We start from the raw sequence: 21,397 nt of genomic DNA on the forward strand, positions 1-21,397 counted from the left end.
ACTCTTAAAGAAGGAGGTGGTGTCTGAGAGACGACAACATTGTGTCATTTGAACCTAAGGTAGGGAAGTTTCCATTGTTGAAGCAATAGAAGAGTGGTTAATTGGCTATGTGGGGAAAAAAAGAAAGGGGGTGGGAATTCTCTATTCCCCATCCTTTCAAGGCCAGTGACCTTGCTTTTTATCTCACTTGAAAAAAATGGAAGCAATCTAAAGGGCTTTCCCACAAGCCCCCACCAGCACACCCACCCAGCCCCCAGGGCCCACGCCTCTCCACACCTCAAGAGCATCACACCAGCAGTTCTCTCTCCGAATCAACAACTGTTTCCTTCTTACTGAACCTTTCCCAGCAGCACATTTTACTGTTTATTCCCTATCTTAAAAAATTTAAAAATTTTACGTGCATTGCAGCATTATTTACAAAAGGCAAGTCAGAGAAACAACTGAAGTGTCCACTGACGAATGACTAGAGAAAGAAAATGTGGTGTGTATATAGAATGAAATAAAAAAGAAGGAAATCCTGCCATTTGTGACCACATGGATGGACTTTGAGGGCATTATGCTAAGTGAAATAAGTCAGACAAAGAAAGACAATTACTGCGTGACCGCACAGGTGGAATCTAAATAAACTGAATGCATAGATGCAATACCTAGGATAGATTGGTAGTTGCCAGAGGTGAGGTGGGATGGGCAAAATGGGCGAAGAAGGTCAAGGGGTAAAACGTCCAGTTATAAGATAAATAAGCCCTGGGGCTGTAATGTTCAGCATGGTGACTATATTTAAATTTCTTCTAAAAAAGAAAAGAAAAAGAAAAAAATAATTAAAAAATAAATAAAAAGCCTTTCTCTTCACTCTACTTTCCCCTCAAGGTACCATCTTATTTCTCTGCTCCATTTTACAAAAAAACTCATCAAAAAGTCCTGTATTCATTGCTTCTCACTTTCTCTTGAACCCACTTAAGTCACATTCCCCCTGCCCCTTCCCATGATTCCACCCCAGGATCTATATGTGGCTAAATGTGATGTTCAGCTTTTAGAATACTTCAATTTTCAGCAGCACTGGACTCAATTAGTAATTCCATCCTCTGAAATACATCCTTCACTTGGCTTACAGGTCCTTTTCCAACTTCACTGGCCACTCCTCAGTCCCCTTTGCTAATCTGTCCTCATCAACCCAATCTCTTAATATTGAAAAACCTCAGGGTTCTAATCTTAGGCTGCCTCTCTTTCCTTCTTAATTTATACTCACCCCCTTGATAATCTCATTTCGTTTCTTGGCTTTAAATATCACTCATATGCTAGTGGCTCCCAAATTCATATCTCTGGTCCCAACTCCCTTGAAGTCCAGACTCGTCTATCAAATGATCAATCTACTGCACTGTGCATTCAATAGGCATCTCAAAACTTAACAGGTCCCCAAGTGATTTCCTAGTCTTTCCCCCCTAAACCAGCTTCTCCCATAAGTCTTTCCCTATTTTAGGCCCAAAACTAGAACCCTCCTTGACTTCTCTTCTTCTCTCATGCTCCCAATCAAATTCACAGCAAATCCTATAGGGCCCCCCTCTAAGAAAATATCCAGAGTGCCACCATATCTCACCAGCTGCACCCTCCACATCACTTCCACTATGTTCCAAGACCTCACCATCTTTTAAATTACTGCAATCGCCCTGGTAACCAGTCTCCCTATCTCCACCCTTGAACTCTCAACATAGCAAGCAGGGGGCTCCTTTGAAAGCATTAGCATTAGTCATCTCTCATGTCACTCCTCTGCCCAAGACCCTCCATTGGCTTCCCTGTCACCTAGAGCAAACACCACAGCCCCAGAAGCAGCTTGTAAGGCCTGACATGAGCTGGCTCCCCATAACTGCTCTGATACCTTCTCTCATATTCTCCCCGTCCCTCCGACCCAGGCATGCTGGTATGCGCTCCACTGGGCCAGGCTGATCATCATTTCTGCCCTTTCAGGTAAGATTCTCCCCTGATCTTAGAGCACTCAAGAAAAAAAAAATTTGCTAGATAGCACTGATCATGGGAAGAAAGACACTTAATTCTAACTAATTGTGATAGTGTGGTAATTTTTAGATGATCCTGCATACTCATTGTAGGTTTCACCTTGAGTCTTATCATGAAAACTTTGGCATCTAGCTTAGAGCTCTTTATAAGACTCTAGGACCTCTTGAGCAATATTTTGGCCCATGCCTTTGGGCTTATTGGGCAAATTTTTAGGATGTTGAATTTTTTTTCAATGTCCTGAACTTGATCATTAGCATGTTTATAAGCACAGTGCATCTTGTGCATGACACCATGACATGTCTGCAAGAGGGCATCCACTCTGCCCCGGCCACGCTGCTCCCTCAACTCCCCTCTCCGCCAAGCCTGCGTGGTCCTGCGCCGCCCCCCCTACCTCCCACCACCACCCTTATGCACAACAACCTGAGGATTATAGATTCCTGTCCTCTTTTTCTTGCAAGAATCCGTGAGCTTGGATTTTATCTGTTTCTCCATAGAGGATGAGATTAGGGAAAGAAGCCAGCAAAGGAAAAAGAGGAAGCTGGAAGCCCTACACACTAGTGTTTTGAAAAAGGTCAGTTACTTTCTCTAGGTTTTAAATACCAGTCAAAAGTGGGATGAAAACTATTTACCTCCGAGGTAATTATTTTAACCTGTGTGTGAAGCGTCCGGCATAGTGCCTGTCACGGAGTAAGCATTCCATACATGGAGGCTCACATTATGACTATAGTCATATATCTTTAAAATATATATTAACACTTATCAGTACTAGGCACCACGCAAGGCACCGAGGAGATGAACAAGGCAGACATACTCCTGCTCTCTCAGAGCTTACATTCTATGATACAAACCATAAAGGCGTGCTAGGGACAAGAGGGGCGGGGGGAAGGGGGATGTTTGCCATCTTTAAAATAGGGCCCTGAATAAAATCATCCTCCTGCTACCGTTATCAAATATCTGCTCATAAACCATTCCTTTTTCTCTAAACTATATTTTGCTTTCTGATTTTCATTTGTTCAAGCCCTACTATACCTTTTTTTTAATGATCTAATTAGGGTTCTGTTTGGTGTTTTGAAATAAATGATGCAAAGCAATGAGGAAATATCAGCTTCAGAGGCCTCATCCTAGCATCTGTCCCGGGGGCGGGGGGGGGGTCCCTGTCTGAAAACTCCCATGGATAATGCAAGAGGCTATTTCAAAGCCACTAATAGTCTCAACAGTTTGAAATAAGTGAGAAGAGAAGGAAGAGCAGGAGGAGGAAGGAAAGGAAAAAGAATAGAATTACTATATCTCTCATTGTACCATTAAAACTAAAATGCCAATCACTCCTAAAATATGAATCTACCTAGGAAAACTCCTAGGGAGAGATACAAAATTTGTGCTACTTTCTACACATGTGGGCACATCAATCCAAATGCCCAGAGGCAGTAATAAAACACACCTGCCAAAGGGTTGAAAATTCCAACATACAGGAAGACTGGAAAACCCTTTCAGAAAACTTAAATACCAGTAAGGTCAAGACTTGCGAATGAGAGAAGATACAAAAACAGTTATAATAAAATACATATCCATAGTGTTATTTCCCCTATGAAGCTTAACAAGCAGGCAAGTTACTCATCCATACGAAAAATAATCTATAAAGTGAGGTATTCTCACTTCTCCAAATCCTATAGAGACCTTACCAAATTACATATGCATTATTAAATAGTTAGAGGGAGAATGGAATGCTTTTAAATAATGAGAACACCAAATGTTCCTAGGCACTGGAGCATTACAACATCTGGTCTGAAGGATGAAATGTATCAAACATTAGTAACAAATGCTGTTATGCCAAAAGAAAATCTATGATGTTCTAAAGAAGTAATTTGGTGTGAAAAGCATCAAGAATATACTTGGTATTTTTAAAAAGTTGCAAACATGTCATGGTGACATATATAAGACCCACCATGTTTATAAACATATTAATGATCTGAGTTCAATACACTGAAAAAAAAATTCAACATCCCAAAAATTTGCCAAGTAAGCCCAAAAGTGTGGGCCAAAATATTGCTCCTAGACACAAGGGTCCAAGAGGCTTATAAAGAGCTCTAAGCTGGATGCCAAGGTTTTCATGATAATGACTCAAGGTGAAACCTACAATGAGTATGCAGGATCATCTAAAAATTACCACACTATCACAATTAGAGGAAAGTGTCTTTCTTCCCATGACCAGTGGTATCTAGCAATTTTTTTCTTGAGTGCTCTAAGGTTACCAGAAAACCTAACCTGAAAGGGCAGAAACAATCATCAGCCTGGCTCAGTGGGGCATTTAGGGGCCATACAAACAGGCCACAGTTTCAGTCACAATTCTAGTCCTCACTAGTAACACTTCATTTTCTCATCTGTAATGTAAGCATAAAAATACCTATTCCTAAGGTTGTAGAAATTAAAGAAGCTAATGGTTGTAAAGTGCTAAATATAGTACCTGGCCCCATTAAGTATTATTGCCATTATAATACTTCTTAGATTTTTATCCACTCAAATCTTTCTGCTCTAATCATTGCTCAAACTGGCTTATATTTGCACCCCCCCTGAGAATCAGCCCAAAAGATCGCTGTAGCCTGATTCCACCTGCCTTCCTTTCTGTCCCACCACCTGCCATCTGGAGGTTCCGAGTGTAACTTGAACAGCAGGCAAGGAAAGTGCTGTTCGGACAGGATGCCCCCACCATCAATGAGCGCCTACTGGTCAAACAGGTCTAGAATTTTATATTAGGTGTGTTTTTCCTATCTGTTGGATAGTAGTCATCATTTTGATAACAAGCCTTTTTGACACATTTCTCACATCTGTGGTCAGTCCTTTTTAGGATGGAGGGGATAATATAAATCACATTCTGAGTTATAGATCAAGATCAAGAAAAAAATAGAACATGCTCAGGAAGAATCGCACTCTGACTGGGACTAGTCACATGTGACTGACCACATGGATGCTCCCAATGAACAGGAGGGGAAAATCTGGTTGATCATGAACAGTAAAGCCTACAACATTGTGGTCACCACCTTCACTCTACACTGCTCTGCATCCTTTCTACCTTCCCTTCTCCTATTCCACTCTTAGTCCACTCTTTCACATTCTGGAATCTTCTACCCTATCAACAACCTCAGCTATGCTTTCAAACCTCTGCTTCAAGAAGAAAATCTTCAGCACCCAGTGAGAATGCCTTCAACTTCTACCCTTCCCACCTACAGACTTTCCCGCATGTGAGCCTATTCTCTTCTCCCCTTCTGCCCTGGGTGTTGCACCCACCTGTGCAAGCCAATTCTCATGCATCCCATTCTCTGCCTGTTTATCCTCAAGCTCCTTGCCCTATCAAATATCTTTCCTGTCTCTAAGCTCTCTCTCTACTGGCTTTTCCATTCAATATAGAAATATGCTCCTCCTCTTCCATTAAAAACAGACACACAACCAAAACAAGGTCCTCCGGAACCCCACATTTCCTCCTAGCTGCTGCCACCACTGTCTTTCTTGTCACTGCTCAGCTTGCTGAAAGGCTGTCCCCTATTCAATGGCTTTGTGCAGGCACAGCTCACCAGGACTGCACCCACCACTCAAAATACCTCCAGTCCCCTGCCATCATTTCTTTGAAGTCATCCTTGTTAAGGTCATAGAGTCATTCATTCTACAAATATATATTGGGTCTCTCCTATGTAGCAGACACCCATTATCGTATTTGGATTATATAAATGCACAAAACAATGGCCTTTGCCCTCACAGAGCTTACATTGTACCAGGGAGACAGACTAGTAATTAATAAATACAATAAAACACTGAATTATACTGTATGTGATAGGTGGTTTACGTGCTTCATAAAGAAGAGAGAATATGTATGAGTACATTTGACCACATGGGTGCTTCCACTGAATAGGAGGGGAAAATCTGACTGATCGTGAACAGTAAAGCCTACAACGTCGTGGTCACCAACTTCACTCTACACTGCTCTGCATCCCTTCTATCTTCCCTTCTCCTGTTTTCCTCAGTCCAGTCTTTCACATTCTGGAATCTCCTATTCTATCAACCTCAAAAAAGGCAGAGTATGAGGAACTGGGAGGGAGCAAGCAGGGTGCAGTTTTAAATACAATGGTCAGGGTAAGCCTCATTGACCAGGTGTGCCGTGTATAGACACTTAAACCAGGTGAGAGGTTTCTCAGACAGACATCTGGACAGGGAAGAGCATTTCAGGAAGGTGGAACTGCAAGAGTAGGGCCCTAAGAGTGTCATAGCACAAAGACTGGTGACAATGACCTCCCAAATACAATAGACAGTCTGTTCTCCTGTTATGTGACCTCTCTGTTTACTGAGGCATCTTGCTCAGTCTTTCTTACCTGGGCCTTGTTTATACCGCTCTCATCTGTTGTACCTCCTACCTCTTAGGCAACCTCCCAGCCTCTTTCAGACATTGTTTCAGACATCATTCCTCTGTTTGCTCCTGTGACAGGCATTAGGGCTCTTCACATATTCTGTGTCTCTTCATCCTCACGCTACAGAGTAGGATCGCACTTCCCTACCCCTCTTGAAGTTAAATATGACCATGTGACTTCACCCAATGAAATATCAGCAGAAGTGATGTGTGTCACTTTCAAATAGCAGCATTAAGAGCCACCATATGATTTATATATAAAATGAAGATAAAATTATAAAATATAAAAAGACTATAAAATACATTCTTTTTCCTGCCTGTAGAATGGAGACAATAACAAACCTTCCACATTAGGTGGTTGTAAGCTAATGTAGGCATTCCTCATTTTATTGTACATTGTTTTTACTGCATCTTGCAGATACTATATTTTTTTTTTACAAATTGAAGGTTTGTGGCAATCATGCATCAAGCCAATCTATCAGGCACCATTTTCTTGCTAAAGGCTCAGGTTATGGTTAGCATTTTTTTTTTATCAATAAAGTATTTTAAAGTTAAGGTATGAAAATTTTTTAGACATAATGCTATTGCACACTTAATATAGTATGGTATAGTGTAAACATAACTTTTATATGCACTGGGAAAGCAAAAATAAATTCATGTGGCTTGCTTCATTGCCATAATCACTTTATTGCAGTGGTCTGGAACAAAACCCGCAGTTATCTTGGAGTTAGGCCTGTACTCACAAAGCACTTACAAGAGTGCCTGATGTTCAATGAATAATAATAATCCCTTTACTGGGGTTGTTATAATAATTAAATAAAACATCTATGTAAAGCCATTAGCATAAACATACAGTATAAGCCCTTGTGGTCTGGTTTCAAAGTCTGTGCTCTGAGCCATTTACTACCTGCCTCTCAGTATAACTGCCCTAAAGGGTAACATTAGTGTTCTGTTTCCTGCCTTGGAAACATTTGTGGAAGTTGTGTTAACATGGAGACTCCATTAACTCATGATGAGCAGCAGCTCAGTACTCATCCTCATTGAACACAGGAGCATGGGCAAGAAATCCAGACTTCCCTTATGTTAAGGCAATTATATTTGGGGACTGTTCGTTGCTGCTATATAGCCTAGCCCATTTTTACCAACACAGCTTCCAAAATGAGGCCATTCTAAGATCTATACACCACATCTCTCTCCCTGCGTGACCTCACACAAACTCGATTTCAACCACTACCGATATATTGATGACTACAATACAGATCTCTGCTGGATGCCTCGTAGCAATATGTCCAACCATATACTGGATCGTTCTGCTCAGCTGTCAGCTGGGCACCTTGAACTTAGCAGTTCCAAAGTAACCTTCTCCTCTGGCCTGCCCTTCCCTCCAGTTTTCCTGAGAGTGAAGACATCACATCCGTCTAGCCACCCAAGCCAGAAACCAAAGCAACTTGAACTCCTCCCTTCCTCATCCATTCCCATCATCTAACAAGTACAGAGCACAGCCCTATGCACTTCTTCAGCCTTCTCTCATGTCTCTCCACTCCTGTAGTCTCACAGCCTAAGTCCAGGGCTTCACCACATCTCTTACACACACATCAGGGGTAGCCACGTGGTCTCCTTTCAACTGATGCCCATGCTGCTGCCAAAGGGTCTTTCCAGAACACAAATGTGATCATTTCGCTTTCCTTCCTTAAATCCTTTTAACTAGCTTGCCACAGTCCTCCAGATAAGTCTGAATCCTCCTTTATTCTGCTTCTGAGACTCTTGTGTCATCTAACTTCTGCCAACCTTCCTAACCTCAGCTTTTGCCTTTCCCTTTTATGTTAGCCCCATGAAATTAAATGCCATCTCTCTAAAGCAATACTAGCTGTTAACTATTATTGTTTATAGCAGCAGCAGTTATAATATTGCAGACTTTATCACTCCATACTACTTCAGGTTCTCGGATAATGTTGTTTCATTCCACATCTTTTCATGACGGTGTTGATGAGAAAAAGAAGTCGATTCTGGCTGCGGGCCAGTGTGTGGAGTGTGCACGTTCCCCACGTCTGTGTGGGTTTCCTCTGATGCTTTTTCCTCCCACATCCCAAAGATGCGCAGGTTAGGTTGGTTGGCATATCTAAATTGTCCCAGTCTGAGTGAGCGTGTGTGTAGGAGTGCATCCTGTGATGGAAGGACTTCCTGTCCAGGGGGAAGTGCCTGCCTGGAGCCCTGAGCTGTCAGGAGAGGCTTCAGCCACCTAAGACCCTGAACTGGAACAAGTGCCTTGGAAAAATCATTGTTTTACTTGTTTTTATTAATCTTTCTTGCACATTTGTATAGCTCACATTTATTTTGATGTTTACTATTAGAAGTGTTTTGGGTCTCTATTTAGAAGTTTGATGATTTTCTGTGACCAGAGCTATGTTGTAGGAACTTAACTCTTGTCTGTACCAATTAGCCTATGGTAAAATTAGTTGCATTATACGTAGTTTCACTTGAAGTCAGTTTCTAAGAACCCATCAACAACATTAGTGAGGATTTGCTGTATAACATCTGGTTTATTGTTCTCCTTCAGTGGACTGTAAACTTCTGGATAACAAATCTTTATTTAGTTTCATTCATCTTTGTATATCAGGACCTAGTAGAGTACTCAACATGTGGTAGATACTCAGCAAATGTTTGTTGAATGACTGTACAGCTGGTTCCGTAAATGAACAAGTGAATAATTACCGTAGATTTCCCTATATTCACAAGGTTTCACTTTCTGTGGTTTCTGTTACCTGCAGTAAATCATGATCTGAAATTATTTAAGTGGAAAATTCCAGAATAAATGATACATGAGTTTTAACTTGCATGCCACAGAACGATAATGAAATCTCACACTGTCAGCCCCTTCTTGCCTGGGACATGAATCATCCCTTTGTCGAGTGTTCGGACTGTATACACTGCCTGCTCATTAGTAACTTAGCAGCTGTCTCAGTTATCAGATCAGTTATCAGAGGATGACAGAGAGACCGTATTCACATAACTTTTATTATAGTATATTGTTATAATTGTTCTATTTATTAATAGTTGTTAATCTCTTACTATGCCTAGTTTATAAGTTAATTTTATTATAGTCATGTATGTATAGGAAAAAAACATAAGGGTTCAGTACTATTCACGGTTTCAGGCATCCACTGGAAGCCTGGGTATCCCCCAAGGATAAAGAGGAACTATTGTACATACACACACACGTACATATCCATAGATAAGTAAATGAAAGAATCCTCATTCCTCAAAGGGAAGACTTGAATTTCTTTCCTATACCAGAAACATAGATGCATGAAAAGAACAACTGAGAGAAGGCCTTATTTCCATTTTCATCTTATTCTATTGTTTCGTTCCTACCTGCCACATGGCCAAAATATACTCAGAGGGCTTACTGACTAAAAGCAAAGGAGTCTTGACATTCCCAAATCTTCTCCTGTGCTCTAGTTAAAGGACATGTAACTTCACCACGGTAAAGCCAAAAGGAGAACAATCTATATTGATTATGGAAACAGAAGTTATTATGGAAGTCAAAACAAAAAATAGCAAAAGGTCAATTTGAAGAGTTCCCAAGTGAGATAACAACAGAGAAAATAAGATAGTACATTTCCTTTCTCCATTTCCTTTCTCCATTTAAAAATATTGTTTCCCCTCTTTAATTTAAACACTAAACTAATAAACATGGGTTTTAATTCTCCTTAAATAACATAGCAACACAAGATGGTAAATATCAAATGGATTATTTTCAGTCAAATAAAATATGCAAAAAAAGGTTTTGCAAACATTTTAATTACGGAAGATTTGGCAAACAGAAGACAACACAAACCCTGCTTTAAAAGAGCTGCCAGCTAAAATTGGTTCTGACCTGAAAGGATGAGATTTCTTGGGAAATCTGTGTGGTTTCCTGTGTCTGTCAGTTTATTGGTTGGAGGATTAATCTTGAGTTGTTTCCCAATAAAATTTCGGCAGGTTATCTTAAAAAGAAAAGATGAAAACAAATATAACTTAGGTATTTATAGCCAAAAATTTGGCTCACTTAAAATGTTTATCTTATTTTTCATTTGTCAAAGAAAAAAAGAGAGAGATACAAAAGTATGCAACAAATAAACACTAGCAGAGACGGGGGGAGCAGCTACATAATTTTTTGTATTTGTTTTGTACAGCACAGCTGGAGGAGCATTAGGAAAATTATGTCGAGCAATTAGAATATAATTTTCTGATATTCTATAAATTTACAAGTCTAAATATATCCTCCATTATGTAGGCTGAAACATATTTAAAATATAGGCTGCTTTTCCAATGGCAGATTTTTCCACCCTACTCATAATTAAAGCAATTTAAACTTCCCTGGTGAAGCTTTTCAGAACTAACTTCCCCTGTAGTATTTTAAAAATTTATTTTCTAACAGATAGTTGAATGCTGAAATTATAAAATATCTGAAAGCAAAATATTTTTAAACAGAAGGAAACTCTTTTAAAAGATTCTCTTCTTCCTGTTGCTCCGTTCCCACTCCACGAACTGCCCTAGTACAGCCCTCCTTAAACCCCACTCTGATGTAGATGCCACCCCTCGATTGCCCCTTGTAGGTACTTCTACTTGAAGCTAGGAAGATAATCCTAGGGGGGCTGACCTAACCAGGTAAGACCTTGACATTGCTGGCGGTCTCCAAGCTCCAAATTCCAACCAGCGTCCAGGTTGAAAACTGGTCTCTCCTCACTGGATCCTCCCTCAGTGACTGCTTCAGGCCATACCTTTAGGTCCCTCCCTGCTCCTGCTCCTGCTCCTGACTTCCTACCCTGCAGAGTTTGGACTGGCTTGGTCAGCTCCGCCCCCCCCCCCCCCCCACCATCATGTAAGCCAAATCCTTGCAAATATCTTGATAGATAGATAGGTAGATAGATAGATAGGTCTTACTAGTTATGCTTCTCTGACTGAACCCTGGCTGGTACAGCCAGTTAGGTATGTCAACAGAGAATTTAGGAGAAAGGTCTAGAATGGAGATACAATTTTGACTGTCACTATAATAAAGAGGGTACTCAGATCCAAGACTGAATTAACTCCCCTAGTCAGAGTATGTGCACAGAGAAGACAGAGGACCAAGAACAGAGTCATGGGACACACTTAACATTAAGACATTGGGGAGAAGAGGAATAAGCAACAAGAAGACAGAGGAGCAGCCCCCTGTTTTACCCTCTCCCTTGTCTGCTACACTGCAGCCACTGGGGCCGTCTTTCTGTCCCACCGCAGGGCCTCTCTTCTTCCCTTGGGCTGGAATGCTCTTTCTTGCTGTATGGCTGGTGCCTTCTCATCAAATGTCACCATCTTGAAAAGGCCTTCCCGATTGCGCTTGCTAAAGTTTCCACCTCCCATCCCAGCCTGTTTCTATTCCATTTTGTTTTCTTCAGAGAACTTCCAATGACCATAAATCTTTTCATATGTGTCTACATGTTTATTATCTGACCCTACCTCTACCCTTCCGAAATTAAGCTCCATAAAGCAAGGGTTCAGACTGTGTTCTCTACACAGAATACGCAGGAGGCAAGACTATGCAAAGGCCATAGGACCTGGAGCTCTTGTGGAGCAGCTGCAACACACAAGCACACAGACAGGTGTGTGGGGCAGGGACAGGATGTTAGCCCCCAGGTGTGCCAGGGGCCCGTGGGCAGCATGCAGACTGTGTAACTGAATGCAAGGCTCTGATGTTAGGTAGTCAATACATACTCATTCAATTAACAAATAAGAGAACTTACTTACTGCTTTCCCCCACTTAACTCAAAGCTGAACCATAGGTTTCACGGGCCTTGGACACTTTTGCCTTTGTGAGCCCACTCCTCGTCCATAAAATCAATTTTAAAAATTGTATTTTATGTTTATATTGATATAAATATAGTAATAGTAAAAAAAAATATTTTCTTTGACCTAAAAGTTGATATTTTCTGCTTATTTAAGAAATAATTAAAACATTAGTAAGCCCTTAAAAGTATTATAGCTCTGACACTGTCCTCACTGTTCCTAATGGATAAATCAGCCCTGGTAAGTTTCTTGTGCAAAAGCACTTTCATTGACCATTTCTGGAAAACACTAGCACATAACAGGCTCTCAATAATGTTTGGTGATTTGAATGATAAATGCCTACATGAAAGTACTAACATTTATCTGATTCCTAAACCTTTGTTACATGTGTACTGATAAGAAGTCACAACTGCATAAATAATAGAGGCAAACTTACTTTCTCTTTATATTCAGCCTCATATCTTACACAAGGCTGTTGTGTAATATCTGAGCCCTCAGACTTGGATATTCTTAGAAGAAGCTGGCGTTGTGCATACACCAGGAGTGGCGTCACTTGCTCTGTATATCGCTCACTAGCAGGGTAAAAAATACATTAAAAAGTACACATGAGTTAAAACATTTTTTCAATGAAGACTGTCACTTTTAATTGCCCTGACAGCGGTACTTACTGTGAAATTATATTGAACTGAATGGCAAGCGATACTAGTGTTTCCCATTTTTCTACTTGATATAAAAGTTCCAGAGCTTTTAATACAAAGTCATGGATCCATTTCAAATCAACCACATTTACGTCATCCAAAGGATGTTCAAAAGTCAGGCTAGAACCACCATTATCATTTTTAATATTTCCATAGCAACTTGGAACACTGAACTCTCCTTTTTCTTCAATAATCTGCAAGTAGCGCATTAAAAAATGTGTAATTTCAGATTTTACTATACATTTTTTTTTCTGAAAACTGAATTGGTATATGAAAATAGAATATGGAAAAGACTGAACAAAAAATTTTTTAAATATTTTTATTATGCAAATGAAAGCTTGATAATGCTACCCAACATACTTTTGTGATGACAGAAATGTGCTACATCTGTGCTGTTCAATATAGTAGCTACTCAGCACATATGGGCACTGTGCTATTGAAGTATGACTAGTGCAACAAGGTTTTTAATTTTATTTCATTTTAATTAATTTAAACTTAAATTTAAAAAGCCACAAATGGCTAGTCATTACTATGTTAGCACAGACTATATACTTCAGACTATATACTTCATGAACATAGTCACTAAGTTACGATATTAATCCAATAAGGCAAAAAATTGAGGAAAAACAGGTTTTATCATATACAAATAATTAAATTTCCCTAATGCATTGGTTATATTAATCAGTTGGTAGTATAATATCTTCAGTTCCCTAATACAAAGGTCAAATCTATGGAGAAGGAACTTTTCTAGAAGACCCTCTTTTTTCCTAAGTTAAAGAATTACCATGTGTTGTGTTTCAAGCTTTGAGTGTCCAGAGGCTATGTTGAATCTCTGTTATTATGTGCATACACATTTATGAATAGTATGTTTCCCTGTTAATGGAGCCTCTTCTCATAATGAAATGTCCCTTTTTATCTCTCACATGCTTTTTGATTTGAAGACTATTTTATCTAATATTAATATAGCAGTGTCGGCTTTTTTATGCCTACTGTTTTTATGATATACAAGGTCTGTCCAGAAAAAGTCCAGCCATTGTTAATCTACCAAGAACGGTTTGCGCCACATCAATATAACCTGGCAGCCAAGGAGAGTGGACTGGAATGGACATGTGTGAACAATGATGACTTCACTGTACTTGGTCAGTGGGGGTCGTAGATGACATTGAGTGAGCACATGTACTGTGTGGCCATCACATTTAAAATGATTGAGCAAGTAGTGCAATGAATCTGTATCAAATTTTTCATTAAGCTTGAACATTCCTCCACTGAAATTATTCAGGTGATTCAGAAGGCTGCACCTATGGGCAACTGGTGATTGGCAGCTTCATCATGACAATGTACCCACTCATACACCACGTCTTATGCAGAGTTTTTGGCAACACATCAAATCACCCAGGTGACTCAGCCTCCCTACAGCCCAGATTTGACACCCTGGCTTTCCCCAAAACTAAAATCACCTTTGAAAGGGAAGAGACTTCAGACCATCAATGAGATTCAGGAAAATACGACAGGGCAGCTGATGGTGACTGGGAGAACTCTGTGAGGTCCCAAGGTGCCTCATTTGAAGGGGACTGAGGTGTCATTGTCTGATGTATAACATTTCTTGTATCTTGTATCTTCTTCAGTAAGTGTCTCTATTTTTCATATGACATGGCTGGATACCTTCTGGACAGATCTTGGATCTCTACCTACTGTTTTATTTTCAATCTGTTTCTTTATATTCAGAGTTCTCTTGAGGACAAGTGTAGGTGTCTTTCTTCTTAATTCAGTCAGATTATCTCTGCCTTTTATTTGGGATATTGAATCCACTTATATTTAATATAGTTATTGATATAATTTTGTTAGATTTGTTATTTCTTTATTTGTTTTCTATTTGTCCCATATGCTTTTGTTCCTGTTCCTTTTTTCCTGCCTTCTGTAGTTACCTATTATTTAGTTTTCCATTTTACTACCTTGGCTTTTTAGCTATATGTCTTTTTTAATAGTTACTTTAGAGATTATCAAACACTTCCTTAATTTATTACATTTACTTAGAGTTAATATTGTGCCACTTTATAGCTATATAAAGTGTAAAAACTTATCACAGCTTATTTATCCTATCAGTCTTTTGTGCCACGGTTGCCATATCTTTTATATCTGGAAATTGCCCCATGACCCTGTGTTTATGTGTTAACTAATTTTCAATGAGTTTAGGATATGTCATGTTTGAATTTTTTCAATTTTATTTTCTTACTTTAAACCACAGTGTGAAAGATTTTAAATGGTAAACTCTACCAGACCGAAGTAACAAAACAGGGACAGATAAAGCAATGAAATAAAGATCAAAAAACAAGCTTTATGATCTCTGATGGGGTCTGTTTCTTTTTCTGACAAAAGATTGCTATGAGGATTAAATGCATTAAGGTTAGTTTATGTAGAAGCTGGAGGCTAGTAAACATTACTTCCTGTTCCCTTTAAGAAATTGGATTTTCAGGCAAAGATATTTTAATTAACACCAATGCAAGTTTTATATATATAAAAATATATATAATATATTTTTATATATATATGGTGGGGAGGAAAGAGAGAGAGAAAACAAACTAATAATGAAAAGTAAATGAGATATAGACTAACTAAGAACTCAGGAACAATATTAATTTCTACATATCCTAAGCTGCATGGTAAAAAAAATTTGTTAATTGAATACAATAAAAATAATTACCCAAACACTCTTACCTCAATAGAATTGGTATTTTGTAGATCTATTAACATGTCAACAAGTAATTCTGCTCCCAAGTAGAATGGTAAAACAGAGATACAAGTGAAACTATCTTGACTAACAGGGAATACTTTATATATATCCACTTCAGGTTTAAGAAGCATCTGTAGCTCCTGAGTAAAGTTCCAAAGGGCCCGACAGCAGTTCTGAAGCAGAGTCCAAAAGCCACCACGATGAGCAAGAACCTAAGACAAACACAACATTCAAAAGACCCTGAAATTCCAAAAGTGGCAGATGTCTGAATGACTTCATCTTTCTGTAAATACTGTATGTCAATAATAAAAATAAGGTACACCATTTGTTACGTGCCATTTATATGCGCTAGACACTGTGGTAAGACCTTTATATGCATCATCTTAGTTCCTTCTTACAACAGCACCTATGAAGTAACTTGGCACTAGTAATCTATTATATTTACCAATAAGAAGATGGAGTCATAGAGCTAACTTGCCCAAGACCATGAATCTACTAAGTAATGAGCTAAGTTTTGCACATCAGTTGCTTGACTCTTAACACTCCCATTATTCTGGCAGCTGGAAGCAGGGCAGTGAGCAAGAAAAACCAGTTCTATTTTCATGCTGCCTCAATTTATGAGGGGAGACCAGCACCAGGTTAGTAGGAAAATAAAAATGTAATTTCAGGAATAATAAGAATCGTAAAGAAAAATAAACCAGAAATGAATCAGAACCTGACAAGGGTAAGAAAACATATCACTATAGACAGAATGTTCAGGAAAGAAGTCCTCTCGGAGGAGGTAGCTTATTGAATGTTGAGCTGAATGAGTCATGTGAAGGTGGCAATAGCGGTGTTGGGTGAGAGAGAGCATTTGAGGCTGAGGGAACAGCAAGTACAAAGGATAGAGGGTGACCCTGAGGGCTGAGAAGCACACAAGCTTAGTGCTTTCAAAACCACAGAGGGGAGAATGGGCTGAACAAAAGCAGGAGGAGCTGAGTTCTGAGAGGCGAGCAGGACCCAGACCTTCTAGGTGATGGAAAGGAAAGTAGGATTCAATGTTATGGTCGAGGAGATGTTGTGGGTGTGTTTGACATTTTTAAAAAGTCATTCTCTCCATGCCAGAGAGAATATGGGAACTTAAGTATGTTTCTTTTTTGTCTGGAAAGGGTAGATTTCCTCTTACCTCTTGAGAGGATTGAAGTATCCCCCCTCCTTACTAAGAGAAGAAGGAAACTAATTTCTTTGTAGCTAATGATTCCAATTCTGAGTTTAATAATCTATCACATAATATTTAAGAAGAAAGAGAGAAAACCTTTTGAGAGAAAACACAGTGGTCTTAGAAGCAGATGGTCAGGGGGCAGAGGCAGATCTTTCCTGTGGCCTAGAAATATCTTCCCCTGTGTTAGAGGAAAGAAAGGGGATCTATGGTACCCCAGGAGGGATCAAGGTTCCAGAGAGATGCCCTGGTGTTGCCAGAGAAGCCCATGTCCCAGGTGTGGCAAGGAAGTAGCAGCGGACTGTGTGAATATCCACAATGACCATGCAGACAGGGACAATGGCCACCTCTTCTCTGGGCAGATGGATGACTGGTGACTAAAAGAGCTCGTCCCCCTCCCTGACAACAAGACTATGCATAAGACCGCATTACCAAGGCAGGCAAACCTCACAAATAACCAACACAAAACCGAGCAAATTTAGTCTCAAAATTAAAACTAAAATTACAGACAGTAAATAAATAATTACAATCTATCTTACATGCCCAAATTTATGGGCTGAGATTTATGTCCCCTACATTAGCAAATATGAAGGACCACCTTACCATTGCTCTCCTGCAATACAAAAAGATTTTCATAAAATGATCCAATAGACTCAAATGTGGTGCTCGATCCTTTTCTTTAGTGCTAAGACCTGACTGAGGGTCTGAGTCACAAACCGTTTGTGTCTTAGAAACATTTTCGTCACTCATTTTGGAATTAATAAACATCAAAAACTCCCCAGCATCTACAGTGCAAAAATAAAGTATAACGTTATTGAAAACAGAGTTAAATTCCAGACAACACAGTAGGTGATAAGCATCAAATGAGTAATTCAGATAACAATGGCTATATAATTTTGGAGAAAGGACAGGATGATTATGAACACCATGAATCAGGAGAAGTTTCTAGAGAAGAAAGCATTTAGATTAGGTCTTAAAAGGTATGATTCAGCTATGCAGGAAAACTATGGAGAAGAACATTTCAGGCAAGGGTGATGGCCAAAGAAACAATGCAGAAGGAATTTCTTATTTTTTTGAGGGATCAATAACGGGATCACACTGTCCCTTAATTTCCCCCCAAACAAGCCATTCCCAGGACACATACCCTAGAGGTGAGTAGCATTCCCCAGAGTTAGGCCGTGCAGCAGCCTGGGCCGCTCATTCCCCTGTGGGTGTGGTATGGAAACACAGAGGGTCTCTCCTGCCACAAACCTTCTCTGAGAACTCTACATTAAGTAGTACGTCTCAATAGCAGAATATTCTTTTGCTGCCTTCATAAAAGGTCTTAGATAGGAGCTAGTTTTTAAAAAAACTCAAGAAGTTATATATTATAATCTACATATGAAACTCAGACTCTTTCTTTGTCTAGGAAACTTCCTTTCAAATACTCCAACATTTGTAGTATGACATGCAGGTACTAGTCAACTTCCTGGGACAGTTAGCCAGCATGTGAAGTATAGTGATCAGCAATAAGTTACACAGCACTCAAAATATCATTATTAAAAATCTACATAAGAGGGTTTATAATAGCAAAAAGATATTATACATAATTTTTTATTTGTGAAGTGAGTGGTACTCAAGGTAGGTGATTGCTTAGGAAGAGTGTTATCAGTGCAGCTAAAGAGACTCCTGTCACCTAGCCACATGACACTATTGATTGGTCCTGCCATCAGAACTGTTGCATTCATCTTTGAGTCAGTTTTCATGGAAGGGGCTGGCTGGAGATCATAAGGTAAGAGTGGACTGCCCTGAGTACACGATCGGTACTATAAAACGCTACATGACTGCTATCATGTCTGCTTGCACCAATACGTTTGGTGGAGTTTGTTCTGAAACTTACTTCCACTAAAATAGGATACCTGAGAGCCAGTCTTCACCTACCTTGACCACTGGGGGCTACCAATATTTGTAAAAGAACATATTTGCTAAACAAATTGTTTTACGTCAGAACACAATATATATTTTCAAATATTTATGATACTACCATAAAAATAGAAGTTTTTAAAAATAGAGCAAATATGAGTCTCCTACAAAATATCACAACTCAACTAAATTCCTGGGTCATTGGAAAATGGTGTGTGTCCTTCTGCATGTCTGCCAAGGGTGTCTGTGTGGATGTGTGTTGCATTAGTGAATAAAAATCTAGAGGCGATTTGATAGTATATTTATTTATTTTACCTGATGGTAAATTGGCCTTTCTTTTTTTAGTTGTATGAAGGAAGTCAAACATCACTTTATAGTTTTCTACAGTCAATTTTCCTGTTGGTAATACTGTTCCTGAATTATATAGTGAGAATATATTAGGATCACAAGATTGGAAACTGCAAGAGGGAAAAATTCTTATTAAAAAACAATACAAGCAAAATTGAATTAAATCTGCCAAATACGACTTTAATTTTTTAAAAACTTGTGAATTAGTGCTCTGAAATTTTGGGTCATAATGTATTTGGCATTTAACCAAACCAAAGAATTTTTTATTCCATGTTAAAATTATATGATGTAACTTTGTTCTTAGGAATTTTAACATTGATGCCTATTTTGGTGAAAGGGCCCATGAAGATGGGAATGGAGGATCTGTACTCGCTCTAAAGCTCTGAAACAGCAATTCATGTTGACTTAAAAACTGCCTGATTTAAACACAACTCAGTGATGATGCCTATACTGCAATATATACCAGTGTATCTGTAATCAATGCTTGTTTGTCTTTTAAAATAATGCATAGTCCTGGCTGGTGTGACTTGGTTGGCTGGAGCACCTTCCTGTAAAGAAGGCTCCATTCCCGGTTTGGGGCACATGCCTGGGTTGCAGGTTTGGTCCCAGGTAGGGGTGTGTATGAGAGGTGGCCTACTGATGTTTCTCTCTCTCATTGATGTTCCTCTACCTCCCTCCCTCCATTCCCCTCTAAAACCAATAAGCATGTCCTCATATGAGGATAAAAATAAATAAATAAGGTCTAAGCAATAAACAATCTTCCACCATACATACACACATATATATGATATACATACATACCGAGTATATATATTAATGGTTTTAATAAAACTGAATTTAGCACCAAGTTACCTGGACACAAATTTGACCACCATCTAACCATTGTGCTGCCAAGTAATCATGCGTGAATGGTTACGTATGATTGGAAGTTCAGAGGAGACTTCTCACTGTTCAGAGAACAGTAAGAAAGCCCCCCTGATCTGAACGGTTTTCCTTTCACGGCCTCATGAATGGGTCGCTTTGTCAAAGCCTTCCCTGCACATCAGGCAATCTAACTGCTTTTTTTTTTACCTAGGAAAGCAAATGTCTGACCTTTATGAGGACTACTTTTTTTTTTTTTTTTACTGTGTCGCTTTATTTTTTAAGTTTATTTTTCAACTACAGTTGACATACAATATTATGTTAGTTTCAGGTGTACAACGTAACGATTACACATTTATATACCTTATGAAGTGATCGTCCTGGTAAGTTTAGTACCCATCTGACACCATACATAATGATTATAGTATTATTGACTATATTTCCTATGCTGCACTTTATGTCCCCATGACTATTTTTATAACTGGCAATTTGTACTTCTCAATCCCTTTTACCTTTTTTTCTAACTCTTTCTTAAGTGCAAATCTGGTCTATCCTACATAGGAAAGGAATTTATCTAGATATTTTTGCAAAGGTTCAGTCTGATTTTAATCAAAACTCTGGAGAAACAGAAATTGGGACCAAGTTCCTTTGTCGACTTCAACCTGCATATTTTATCACTGGATTATTGAAATAAATATCCTCTTAATTCATATATCTGTCACCAGTGTTTCCTTCCTTCAATCCACTGGGTATGCTGCTGCCAGAGAAATATCTTATCATAGCCCTGCTCAAAACTCTTAATAATCTCCCACAGTATATAAATTAAAGCTCAGATTTAATAGACAGTTAAGATTCCCCATGATCTGGTACTGACCTGCTTGGTAATTATTTCATACCACTCCCTATCATATACCCTAAACTCTGGTTAGACCCTTTGGGGTTCTCATCCTGCATTTATCCTACCTGGGCAGTAAATCATGATTTTCTATCGACCTGGCATGGTACTTCCTTCCCTATCTACTTATTTCTAAATCTTGCCTGTCTATCAAGAGTCAGGCCAAGTGGCCCTTCCCCATGCAATCTTTCCTATTGGTCTCAGCCAGGGTAAAGCCTTCTCAGGAACGAGGAAGATTTTATGAGTACTTCAACTTCTACCATTATCTGCAATTATTCATTAATATTTCTCATCTACCCTACCAGATTCTAACTTGCATGTCCTGCTCATCTTTGTATGCCCATTGCACCGATCTCAGTACCTTGTATCTTATAGAGGTTCAATAAGTATTTTTTGAAACACTCTACACCACCTTTTAAAGGCTGCATAGTATTCCATTTTTGCATTTACCATCTCTTGTTATCCCCCATAACACTTTAGCCAAAGACATTCAGTAAAAGCTCAAAAATGTAATTTGAATTAACAGTAGAAACTTTGTATTTTATGAGAAAATATG

At 39.1% G+C, this 21,397-nt stretch overlaps 1 protein-coding gene across 1 annotated transcript in view; it reads right to left on the reverse strand.

Annotated features, from left to right (window-relative positions):
- CFAP54 (cilia and flagella associated protein 54) overlaps positions 1–21,397 on the reverse strand; it is a 245,943-nt gene that overhangs the window by 110,282 nt on the left and 114,264 nt on the right. Inside the window, exons 34-39 of the mRNA XM_054574504.1 lie at positions 19,053–19,195; positions 17,439–17,620; positions 15,622–15,849; positions 12,877–13,100; positions 12,645–12,780; positions 10,281–10,389 (exon numbers count right to left, since the gene is read on the reverse strand). Coding sequence (XP_054430479.1) covers positions 10,281–10,389; positions 12,645–12,780; positions 12,877–13,100; positions 15,622–15,849; positions 17,439–17,620; positions 19,053–19,195 — 1,022 coding nt within the window. The remainder of the gene's footprint in view (positions 1–10,280; positions 10,390–12,644; positions 12,781–12,876; positions 13,101–15,621; positions 15,850–17,438; positions 17,621–19,052; positions 19,196–21,397) is intronic.

This window comes from Pteronotus mesoamericanus, unplaced genomic scaffold, assembly GCF_021234165.1.
Source record: "Pteronotus mesoamericanus isolate MK-2021 breed Mesoamerican mustached bat unplaced genomic scaffold, CSHL_Meso_final contig_263, whole genome shotgun sequence".
In the NCBI taxonomy this organism is placed as follows: Eukaryota; Metazoa; Chordata; class Mammalia; order Chiroptera; family Mormoopidae; genus Pteronotus; species Pteronotus mesoamericanus.